Source organism: Emydura macquarii, unplaced genomic scaffold (assembly GCF_026122565.2).
Source record: "Emydura macquarii macquarii isolate MOO-44397 ecotype Brisbane River unplaced genomic scaffold, CSIRO-AGI_Emac_v2 contig_1253, whole genome shotgun sequence".
Lineage (NCBI taxonomy): Eukaryota > Metazoa > Chordata > Testudines > Chelidae > Emydura > Emydura macquarii.
Window position 1 is genome coordinate 57255518 of NW_027131390.1, and position 12710 is coordinate 57268227.

The 12710-nt window shown below is 42.8% G+C and overlaps 1 protein-coding gene across 1 annotated transcript in view; it reads right to left on the reverse strand.

Moving 5' to 3' along the window:
• Positions 1-603: 603 nt before the first annotated feature.
• Positions 604-12710, reverse strand: part of CFLAR (CASP8 and FADD like apoptosis regulator) — a 32007-nt gene continuing 19900 nt past the window's right edge. The window contains exons 9-13 of the mRNA XM_067548925.1: positions 12350-12399; positions 11568-11646; positions 6884-7397; positions 4733-5988; positions 604-717 (exon numbers count right to left, since the gene is read on the reverse strand). Coding sequence (XP_067405026.1) covers positions 5850-5988; positions 6884-7397; positions 11568-11646; positions 12350-12399 — 782 coding nt within the window. The 3' untranslated portion in view covers positions 604-717; positions 4733-5849. The remainder of the gene's footprint in view (positions 718-4732; positions 5989-6883; positions 7398-11567; positions 11647-12349; positions 12400-12710) is intronic.

The following is a 12710-nucleotide window of genomic DNA, read 5'->3' on the forward strand; positions in this document are numbered from 1 at the left end:
ACCACATGAATACCTCCATTGATGTCAATGGGACTACTCATGTACATAAAATTGTGTAACTAATTGTTTGCAAGATCAGGTTCTTAATTTAAAAAACAAATTTTGTTAGGCCTAGAGCAGTTTTGTAAATTTCAAACAAGATACTCTACCGGAAGGGGTATTTTAAAAAACCACCAGTATTTAAAATGTATAATAAACTAAATTGTGATCTAAAATTGCAATAGCACACATTTCCAAATTGGTTTTATAAAGCCTCAACCTGACTTAAATCAATGACTTAATTAAAAAAAACCAAAACCAATACACTTGAATACCCTTCATTTAAATTGCTCCTGTCTGCTTTTATATTTCATTTCCCTCACATCAAGTTACTAAAGGACATTGATTTTGAAATATTAATTTATTCAAAGTTAGACAAAAAAACCAAACTGACAAAATATATACAACTAGAACTTACTATTAAACAACACATTACGAGGCTGTACCCAGGTTAATAATATGTCCAGCAAAATGGAGTACACAACAAAAACACAGTGTCCATGGCATGTCCACTAACAAATACAGCACCAGAAAAAGACATTCTTGGAAAGAGCCCTAATGTTAGGTGGTATCAGCTAATCAGTGATAGAAGATAGAAAAAGCCTAACAAGAACAGCAATCCAGGGAACATCAACCAGCAACAAAAATGGCTCCTTTTGGGTTGCAGCTGCTTTGTATCTGATAATGTAAAAGGATAGTTATCAGAATAGCATTCTGGGAAAGTTTCACATAAAAATGACCCTGCTCAGTTATTTGTAAAGAAAGGTGCTGCCTTTTATTTATTTAATTCTAGGGAGCTGATTGAAAGAACGTCCCAATTTTTTGAGGCTGAAGTCTGTTGTTTGAGAGAGATATTTTTGTAAAGTATAGAGTTTCTATAAAACTGTGAAGTAATTTTGATAATCTTTCTGCTGCTGAACTATATATTAGCTGCATTCAGTGTCACTCTTTGAAAAAATGCTACAACTTCCACTATTTCCTTCTTTTTCTTACTGTTCCTTTCTTCCTTACCCTCCTGCTTTTTCATTCTCCCTCCTCTACTACCTCACCACATTCCCCCTTGACATCTCCATTTGGTCTCCCTCCTGTAGGATTCTCTCTTCCCCTCACTTTCTCTTGTTGTTTGCACTCTTATGTTTTTCGTTTTGCACTTTCAGCACCTTTCTCCCTACATTTCATTGCCTCCTCTCTTGCTTCCACCACCCACTTTTAGTCTGTAAGGTAGAAAAAGTGTTTTTCACAGGAAAGGGCTAATGAGAGAAATGGAAAAAGTGTACAGATTCATATATTTATTTATACCACATATAGAGCATGATAACCAGGGAAGACACCTCAATTCAACTGCTATGGAATAACAAACATGCATCTCACACCACTAGCCTCATCTCCCAATATTTGCAGGAATTAGTTCTAAGATTCCAAATCTTATCATTTTACAATCTCTTTCATGTCCCACGAATCAGAAAATAAAAATTACACTTGTTGTATTCAGTCCTATACCATAGTTATAACTTTATCACTTTTATCATCAAGAAAAAAATGCTATTATATATTAGTGGAGAGCTGCAATGTAGACCTTTCTCTTCGTACAAAGTAATGATTCTTAGGTTATACGTCCTATTATATACTCCCTATTATAAGGAGTATTTGGGGTGGGATGGGGCAGGAAACAGAGAAGAAACATCTTGAAAACCAAGCAATAGGAGTCTGGAAGATGCACTCTCTTAAAAAGTGGTCTGCTGAAGGGAAGAACTGGAAAACCATTGCTGTAAAACATTTATTTCTAGCCCTGATAAGATCACAAGGAGTTGGACTTAGAATCACAGTCTTATAACTCGTACAAAAATCAAATTTAGAAAATGTCTAGACTTTGTGAAAATTGGTTTAAATACCAATTTTTCATCCAAACAGCACAAGTGACATGACTGAAATTTAAAAAAACAGAATTTCAGATGGGGGGGAGAAGCTTCCAAATTTCGTATTATCTGAGTTTACCTTACTTAATAAGGACAAGCAACCTTAGAAAGGGAAAGAGGTATGCAAACAGTTACTATATATTATAACACTCCAAAGAGGTTTCTAAAATACATGCCATGGATCCAGCCAGGTGCCCTTTTCCAGCCACCCACTAGATTGCTGTAAGGGGAATCTGAGCCTCCATCCTGCTGGATCGCATGGGTGCTTTAAGCCCCTGAATGGAGTCCAGCCACTGCCACCGTTTTGGGATTCCTAGGCATGCTCTTGGGGCATAGACCTGCAGGAAAGACCCTATCCTGAGAGTTGGAACCTGCTGTCCAGTGGCTAGTGGTGACTCCCCAGATTCTCCTGTACTAACAAACAAACCCTCTCCCAAAGTTGTATAGTACTAAGTTTCTGGGTTACAGCTGAACTCTCTCAGGGGTATACAGCAGTTGAAAAAGAGTTCACACACACTCCACAGAGTCTAACACATTTGGTCTTTTACTTAATCATGTAAAGTGCAGGAGAGTATAGATCATATAAAACAAAAAATATCTTAAAACCACAATGTCCCTCACTAGGTTACCCTTCCCTTGTGAGTCTTTGGGGAACCATCAGTGTTCAGGAAGGCAGGCAGGCAAGGTTTTCCCTGCCTCATACAGGCTGGATTCTCACTGATTGGAGAAAATGGCTCCTGAGAACAGCTTCTGCCCTTTGAAAACCTTTTAGTTCTCTCTATCAGCACCCTTACTAGCTTCCCCAGAAACGCATCCCCTGCCAGGTGACTTGGTTGCTGAGGCAACCTCACCTCCTTCCCACCCCCCAACCAGTTCACCAAGGCAGGAGAAAATCTACTGTCCAGCGAGTGGTTACATTTCAACTGAACAGCACTTAAGTTGAACAACTCTCTTTTGTTAGTCTTCCGCCATTCTCTGTCTTAGGGCAAGATGGAATCTCCTCACTTTCTCCAAGCCCAATCCCCTTCTTTACATTGCCTGGGGAGAGTGTGTTTCTTCCCTCATCCCCCTCTCAGGTTTAACTACATCTCAACTGACCACACTGAAACCATAGATTAATTAAGGGGCACATTTCCCCCTTCACTTCCTCAAGCAGTTGAGCTGGCAAAGGTGTCATCTGACAGAGGGAGCCAGAAGGTTTCAAAAGAGCAGGTGGTGTCCTGCTCAGGAGCCATTTTCTCCTAATCTCCAGAATTCACACCCCTCAGGTAGGTATCATGGGTACTCTTCACCACCAGTCTCCCTTCTCCCAGGAGAGTTCTGACACACAATACCATTTGGCTATGCCTCATTCTCCCTTTGCCTGAAAGTTTTGAATCACAGCACTGATTAGTTGTCCCTCAGATGCTTCACAGCATTCTGGTCTACATCATCTTCTACTGTGCAAAGTCTCTGTATGTTAACTGCTTCACAACTTCTGTATGCCAGTGATAAGAGTTAAATTGTAATCAGAAGCTTCACACTTTTCAGTGGAGTTCTGGGAGAGGGTGTGTTCAAGTACGGAGGAGTCTGAGGGGTCACTACTGCACCCAGAGGGGCTACGCAGCTGGACAGCAGGTTCCAGCTCTCAGGATGGGGTACTAGCTAGCAGGTCTGCACCCCAAGAGTGGGCCTAGGGAACCCAAGATTGGGGAAGTGGCTGGACTCCATTGAAGCTCGGTAAACCACAGAGGCTTGGATTCCCCTCACAGTAGTCTGGTGCTGGGGTGGCTGCAAAGGGGCACTTGATCAGCTCGGTAACAACATGGAGTGAGTGTTATTTGTACCAACTGTGCCCCCTTCTTCCTATCACAATCACTCATTTCCTCCTTTACATGTAATATGCATACAATCAAACTGAATATGAAATTAAAATACAAACTAAATAAAAATTGATAAAAGCTTTAAAACAATTAAGATACATACAAAAGGAAGATATTAATATATTATACATGTACACATTTTTATTACACAAAATTATACTAGTATAAATAAATATGTGTTTTTTTCCCAAGGCATCTCAATACTTTCTTGGTTGAGTCTTGCTTCCTCAGCATCAGCCCTGTAGCCACATTTTGCTCAACTGTGGGCTAACTGTAACTTCTATTGTTTCAATTTCAAGAGCTGTTTCAAGGCTTGTGCTGATTTTTTTGGATGAAAGTTAAAAGCAGTCTGGCTTCAAGAGAGAGTTACTGAAAGTCACGGCCAAGCCTACAGTAGGCAATGTGCGGTGGGGTTGGGAAACAGAATAATCACTTCTAAAACAAGCTTATTGGCCAAGCCATCAAGCACTTCACCCCTGGCAGCCCTCTTTTAGGCCAGGTTGATTAAGGATGTTATTTTTTGCTGGCATAGGTATGTTGGCAAAAGCCCTCATGTGGATGCAGGCATACCAACAAAAAGGTTCTTTTTGCAACGATAGCTTATTTTGCTTGGGAAACCGTTATAAGCTATATTAGCAACAGGTATAACCAATATCAACTGCATGTCCGCTAGGAGAATTTGCTGGTATAGCTATACCAGAAAACCTTTGAAGAGTAGATAGGGCCTTAGATTGTTTGCTAGACAGGAAGCTGTATCAAGAACATTAAACAGTTCTTAATAGGGTTTATGTGTTTACTTACTTTAAGTGGGGGGAACCATGCCAGGCCAGTGACATAAATTTAAAAATGACTCATACAGGTCCCAATCCTGCAAAAGACTGAGGATCAATCAAAACTAGTCACATGCATACTCACCTGCCTCAGAGGTCACAGGATCAGAGCTTTGCAGATAGTGGAAGGGAAGGAATTGCTACATTATGGTTATCCTGTCTCTTATTGTTCCCTTAGGGAATGGAAAAGGCAATTAAGAAAAATAAAATGTATAAGCACTGTGCTACCCATATAAGCTCCTCTACTTGATGGAAAGTGGCTATTTGCTAGCCAAATTCACAGTTTAGCACTCTCGTCAGATCCTGGGCTCCTCCTGAATACTTGGGGGTCAGCTGTAGCAAAGAGCACTATTATCCATCTGTGCCTGGTATGGCAAGTGTGATTTCAGAGGCAGGCCTTGCTATCCTTACCCAGGCCTTTGTCACTGAGAGATTGGATTACTCTAAAGCACTTCAGGTAGGGATACATCTTGAGACCATTGGGAAGCTGACGTTAGTCCAGAATGTGGCAGCCTGTCTGTTAAGTGGGAGCATATAACACCAGTGCTCTGTGAGCTGTACTGGCTACTTGTGGGCTTCTGGGTGCAACTCAGGGTGTTGGTTTTAACCTTAAAAGTCCTGGGTGGTTTGAGTCCAGATTACCTGTAAAATGGCCTCTCCCCTCATTCCATGCTGCCACAATCAGAAGAGGCATTCCAGCCAGATCTCCTTTGTTACAAAAGAGATGGAGCTGCCAGCAGGGCATTCTCTCCAATAGCTCATTGATTCTGAAATGCACTCCCGTCAATTGTGGGCTGGGAATGAATTATAACTGTACAAGGAGGTCGTAGTCTTACAAGTTTAGTGGATTCTTGTGTTGGTTTAAATACTGGAGCATGGAATGGGCACTGCTAATGGGTATGTTTCAAAAATCAAAACAACTAAATACAGTAAATCTGTAGTTTAGAACCCTTTCAACATGGCTCTTCTGCTCTATTGGGTTACAAGATCTGCTGCAGAGCTATGTATTAGCTGCCTTTCTTATCCTCGCTTCTGCCTAAAGTTTAAAATTGGAAACATCTGACGTCCAAAAAACTTCTAAATACTTAGTTACTACAGCAGCAGGCATTCCAGAAGTGCATGGAATAATGACAACTGAAAGAGCAGCCCACATGGGAATATCCCCATCTTAACATTATCTCCCATACAATTTCCATTAGCTTTTAACTGGGAAAAAGAAAGAGTTTTTTCCTCAGAGTATGCTGCAGCAGGAGTGAGTATTGTTGCTGGGGGTCAGAGGTCCTGTTCCAATCATACACTCTGCTGTTCAGCTCAATATGGATATCCAGTAAGGGGAGCTTTCTGGAGAGAGAGAGAGAGAGAGAGAGAGAGAGAAAATTCTCACAAGCGAATGCAGGAGATCATCATTTTTAACTGAAGATCACCAGAGGACAGGCAGCTCTAGGCTCAGCGAGAGGAATGTTTCCAATCTCAGTCTTTAACAACAGAGTCAGAGCTCATAAACTTGAGGTTACATATGCCTTTATCAGACAGGATCTCTTAGAACAGAACGCCATCCATTCCTGACATCTTGTGGTCAAGTGTTAGATTTTAGGACCTTGTGGGGTGGTAAAGAGCTGTTCTGCTGACTCACACTGAGCTTGACAGCCAGATCAGGTGGGACCTCTTTAGTGTAGCTTCAACTCAGGGTTATAAATGGGCAAGTGGCTCTCAGAGGGAGACTGAATTAGAGGGAAGGTCAAGATATCCTTCAGGGAGAAGCTTTTACAAAAAAACACCAGCAAGCAGCTCTGGATAAATGTTTATGCAATTGTTGTAAATACAGTCCTGCTTAAGGACTCTTATTTAAAGACAACTCTCAGTTTGGACAATAGTCTATCATGCACATTGTGTGTTGGCAGGGGGAAGAACAGCATGGGAATCCTGACTGTTCATATATCCTCTCCAGGACTGGACCATCTCCTCCCATGCTGGAAGTAACCTTGCAATTCCCAGCTGTGGCACGCCTTTACATTGCACTGCAGAATTCAAAGCTCCATCCCATCTCCTGAGTATCTCCAAGCCCCCTCTAGGTCTGGGCCCACCTAGACTGCTCCTCCAGTCCTGGATACCATCTTCCTCTATTGTCTCCTATATCTCCAAAGTGCTCTGTAGTACCAAGTAGGATGAAACCTCAGCTCTTTTCTGCGGGGCAATAAGTTGAATCAAAAGGGTTATTTTTTATTTATTTATTTACCTTTTATGAGGATTGCAGAGGAGCTCAGCCAGACAGCGTAGATAATAGGAGGATGGGCTGGGTGACCCTTCCAGCACAGACACATCCACTTTGCACTGACTCCAAAAGATGTCTGCTACCGGGGGAATACTACAGTTCCAAAGTCTTCTGGTATTGGCAGTGACTTTCTGTTCATTCCCATCCACCTCCAGCAGACTGGTGGGTTCTTGCTGATTTGCTGGCACAATGTAGCTTTGAATAAAGAAGAGCTTTGGTTTCCCTAGGAGTTCAGGGCACGAGTCTCCAGTAAAAAACTTCTTCACCCGATCCAAGGGGTATCCAGGAAAGGTCTGGTCTGTACAGAAGATGCTCTGAGGGCTCCCACGACTGACCAATATGCAAATAAAACTGTCATAGTCTCTGTGCTTTTGCAGCCTTGCAACTTCATGGAATGTTTGGTTCATGGCTTCCACACCTAAATACTGGTAACAATGAACTTCAAAGCTTAGAGCTTTAAATGTCTCCTCTAGTATATCTTGAAAAAGAAGAAGGAATTTATTAACGTGAATGTATTTCAAAGCTCAGTGCATATCAGCCATGTTGAAGGGCTCTGAATGTTATATTTCACTAATGAAAAAACAAGAAGTTTGTTTCACTATAGAAATTCAACCAAAATCCAGAGTCTTTGCAGTGATATCAGTGGCACAGTGGATTATATCTCCCCTTAGTCGTCTCTTTTTCAAGCTGAAAAGTTGAGTCTTCTTAATGCCCCCTCATATGGAAGCTGTTCCATATCTGTAATCATTTTTGTTGCTCTTTTCTGTACCTTTTCCAATTCCAATATCTCTTTTTGAGATGGGGCAACCAGATCTGCACACAATATTCAAGATGTGGACATACCATGGATTTATAAAGAGGCAATATATTTTCTGTTTTATTATCTATCCCCTTCCTAATGATTCCCAACATTTGTTAGCTTTTTTGACTGCTGCTGCACCAGACCTTGTGCAAAAAAAATATACTGTACACACATTTTTAAATGGCTATTACTAAACAAACACATACACTAAGGAAATGGACACTGGGCATTGGGGTATGCACTAGGGATCCTGAATTTTTATAACATTTTTCCCCCTCTACTCTTTGGCCTCCCAACAAGCTCTCTCTCTCTCTCTCTCTCCTTCTAGTTCTCTGCCCTAATCCCCAAATCCACTTTTGCTAGAAGAATGTAGGCCCCAGTTCAGCAACCCAGCCCTGTTCAGCAAAGCACTTCAGCACACACTTAAAGCTAAGCACATGCCTCAGTTTCATTAAAGTAAGTGGGATTTAATTAAGTACTTTGCTAAATTGGGGTCATAAAGAGAAGGATTGCATGCAGGGCCAAAACTAGCAATTCCTCCACTCCTTAAAAGCCCAGTCCTCTGCCTCCACCTCCATCTGCTGCCAATTTACATGTATATGTTTTTTCCTCACTGACCTCCTTATCATGAGTGTGCATGGGAGTGGGAAATCTCTTTAGTTCCCTCTAGTCTGCTGTATCCCAACCCAAGCCTGCTGCCAGACACTGCTCCCCACTCCTGAGGCCTGCAGGAGCGGAGCCTCCCGCACAGCAACATGGAAATTCTGTAATTGAGTCAAACCTTTAGTTCATTCACTATGAACACACACAGCCCTAACTTGTAGATGAGAGGTCCCCAAACTGTGGGGAGTGTAGAACCTTAGGGGAGACATAGCAGGGCCTGGACTAGCTTCCATGGGGGCAGAGAGGGAATGCCACCCAGCCACACACTGCCCTCATCTCCACTCCAGCCCAGCCCAGCCCAGCCCCCGGCTGCAGCCCCAGCCTCGGCTTCCAGCTGTGGCCCCGTGTCCCATGCCACACTTCTGGCCACATCCCATGCCCTGCTCCTGGGCCCCACTCCTGTCTGGTCCTGGCTCCCAGCCCTGGCTCCCAGCTGCAGCTCCAGCCCACACCCTGGCCCCAGATGAAGATCAAACCCAGCCCCCAACCATGGCTTTGGCCTTGCTCTTGGTCCCTGATTGCAGCTTTGGGGTGGGGTACATGGAAGGGATGGACCAAGTAAGGGGCGGGCATGACCCCAAAAGTTTGGGGACCACTGCAGTAGAGTATCCATCCCTTATACTCGTTATTCTGATATTCTGTTCGGAGGTGGGGGGGGGAATAAGAGCTTGAGGTTTTGGTAGCATAAGTCAGTTGTGCTGTTGGTTGTGGGGAGGATTCCCCTGCCTTGTGTTCCCCATTTTGGGCAGAGTCAACTTATTTTGGGGGGAAAGTGGTGGGTTGAATAACTCTGTCTCCACCCAACCAACAAGCTGCCCAGATATTTAACTGGAGCAGGGATGTACTCTATCTCACTTCAGGCCCTGTGCTAACTCAGTTTCCCTTTCTTGTCCCATTACCCAGACTCACACGTGTTTGCCCATTAACCCCTCCCCCTAGGGCAGTGTTTCTCAATTGGTGTTCCGCGGAACCCGACACCGTTAGGGTTCTCCGTGCCGCCGAGAGCAGCTGTTCTCCGCGCCGCCGAAAAAGGGATGATGTCCCGGATTTTTCGGCGGAGAGTAAGTATCGAGTGTAAGGAAAATGTAAGTGAGAAATGTTGTTTGAAATTTGTTATATAATTTGCTTATTTCGACTTTTTTTTGGCCCCATATGTAAAAATACTGTTAAGAGTTTGGGGGGGTTCCGCAATTATTTATCAAGTTCAAAAGGGTTCCGTGGCCAAATTTAATTGAGAAACACTGCCCTAGGGTGTTTGGCTATGAACCAAGCTCAAGCAGTACAGACCTTCCCCGCACCCTTCCTAGAAGCTCATATCCTTACTGCAGGATTCTCAGTCCTCTCTTTGCTGAGGTTTTCCTCCTAGCAGGATTCCCTCCCAGGTAGTCTTCCTAGCTGGCTCCTGCTCGCTGAAGGCTGTTCTCCCAAGCCTTCTCCCTAAGAGCTCTGCTGAGTTACTCAGCTTAGGCCTCCCACCTTGCCCTTCCTAACTGTTCTTCCCCCTGCTTAATGGAACGCTCATTCCCAGGTCTGCTCCCCTTGGAGACACTCCTTGACTGATCCCGGGCTGCTTTCACATCCCTCAGCGTGCCTGGTTCTTAGTCACCGGTGCCCCATCATATAACCTGCGTAGTTATTCCCTCTACCTGGGGAGGTGGGCTAAGCCTCACACAGGCGTAACTGAGCCCTAAGACCTTTAAAAGGCAAGGTCACCCTGTGACACTGCCACTAAATTGAACAACAAAGAAATGAATTAGCCTTTTTCCTCTTAAAATGATTAGCAGTGAAACAGTTAATGTTGACATTTTAATTCATTTAATTAGGCCTCAGCATTAATATCCCACAAAATGAGTAGCTCACACTTCTCTCAAAACTATTGTTTCAGGTGGTCTTCAAACTCAGGCAGACACCAGGTCATATTGTGTGTCATAGAGATGATTATGTGGCCACTTCCACAGCTACATAATCATTATACAGAGGCCCCTTCTTATAACCTTTTCTTTAATTTTATCATAGGTGGTTCAAGCATCAAGAGTGTGGGCAAGGCCTCTTCCCTTCAGAGCTCTTTTTCCTATTCAGCTTCTGCTTCCCTTTAGGAGAGTGAAAGACACAGCATCCTCAGAGCATGCTACATAAGCTGTAGCTGGAGGAACTCGTATACAGTAGAATTCAGAAAACCTTCTCTTCACTCTCCCTCTTGCACCAGGTATCGCCACATGGTAGCTATCAGAATTTCTTGTTTTACATCTGTCAGCCTATGATGTCATTTGCCTGCCCAGACACAGATCCTGCTGAACTTCACTGGCTGTGTCATGCTTTGCAGTTACTATTCTCCAAATATTAGGTGAGGTGTAAGCACTATAGAAAGTTGGTCTGTCTGCCTAGATCATTAATAAGGATCGGCAGAGAGCTGCTCACAAATCCCCTCCTTTCACCTAACCCCAACCTTGAATTGGTGCCGACTGCAAGCACTCTCCGTTTTCTATTTTTAGCCACTCATGTATTTCACTGGCATGGTTCAAGCCCTAGAGAGATTTTTGCTTACGCAAGAGTCTGTCACATAGAGCTTTTCAAAAGACTGTCTGAAAAATTCAAATTTTAAACTGGGTATTTATGGTGCTGAACTTTACATGTAAACACATCCAAAAAATGTCAAGAGGAAATTAAAGAAACCAGTTCCTTCCCTTCTAAAATTGTGATAAAAACTTCTGCAAAGCTGAAATATAACGGAAACACATGTGTGTTATGAACAAAAGGTCATGTGCTTTCAGCTACTCAAGACACATGCTACCCAATATAACCACACTATTACTTTTATTTTTAAAAACAGTAAGAAACTATTCCCACCCTTGCTATGTGACCTTGGGCAAATCAAAGCCTCCACCCTCTTTCTTCCTCTGGTCTGTCCTTGGTCTATTTACAGTGTTGGCTCTTTGGGGCAGAGACTCTCTCTTACTATGTGTATTTACAGTGCTGAGGACAATGCTAATTCCTTTAGGCACTATTGTAAAATCAAATAATAACCAAGTAACATTTAGACCAGATGACCAATGAGGCCTGACCTTCATTTTGCAACACACATTTGCACACTCAGAATGTAGTTTGGCCAATCATAATCCTTACATTAAAACACTGTACATGCTGGAAAGTAGTTGCAAATAATTTTATGTTCTTGAGACCCACCTGTGTCATTGCCAATACAATCTATAATCAGGCATATTCCTAAAGGCTGACTCTGCATTCTGTACCGATCATCATACACCTGAGAAAAGTGAAAGAGCAAATATTTATTTTATTGCTGTGTTCTCTCCTCCAGTGCACAGACTTTTTAACTCCCCTCCCACACAGAGCTGCCCCCTCACTTTCTCACCCTGTGTGCTGCCCCCTCACTTTCTCACCCAGCACGGAGTGGCTGGCAGAACTGTATATGGAGGTGCTCCTGCTGAACCTCTAACTGATGATATACTTCACTTCTGTGAAGGTAAAGGTTCAGGAGGTATTGGTGCATGGTTTTTATTTAGTTCTGTTATTACAGAGCTAAGTTTGACCCCTCACTCCATGCAATCTCACTATCTTTAACCAAGTTGTATAAGCCATAAACAAATGCAGAGCTTGACCCAGACTTTCTATGAAAGTTGGCGCGAGTTTGATTGCAAAGCTGTTTAGTGCAGACAGATCTTTAAGGAGAAGAGTCGTCTTAATCATATGGCCATCCACAGTAATGACCCTGTTGGAGTGACTGTAAATTCTCTCGCTACACTCTGGGACTTGGACAACTTTGTGTTTGATAGGCCTGCAGCGGGCATGATGAGGCATACAGTAACCCCTGATAAAATGCACAAGTAGTATGAAATCATGAAGTTTTCCATGCATGGAAATGGATGGTGTCTCTTCAAAAATCAGTCACAAAACTAAGAGTCTAATGTCCATATATATACCTTTTTTTTTTTTTTTTTTTTTTTTACCTGAGGTGAGGTGGCTCCCGATTCCTGTACTGACATGTGAACTGGTTCTGCTGTGGTTACAAAACACAATATAATGATTCTCAGCATTTATGTGATATTCTAATATGTAGATATTAGTGAAATTTCTTTCAAAGTAAAATAAAATAAAATCTCTCCCCACCAGCCCTGTTAATTCCCATCTGAGCAAATACATGCTACATATTTAAAAAAAAAATCCAAATGAACCAAGCCCAGGATGGTAGTGACAGAAAATCATTGTATGCTGGTAGAAAAGTGGCCTATTTACAGTTTGTAAAACACCATATATGATATGAGCTGCGGGTCTCAGTCTAGTTCCTGATGGACTAGGATGCACATAATA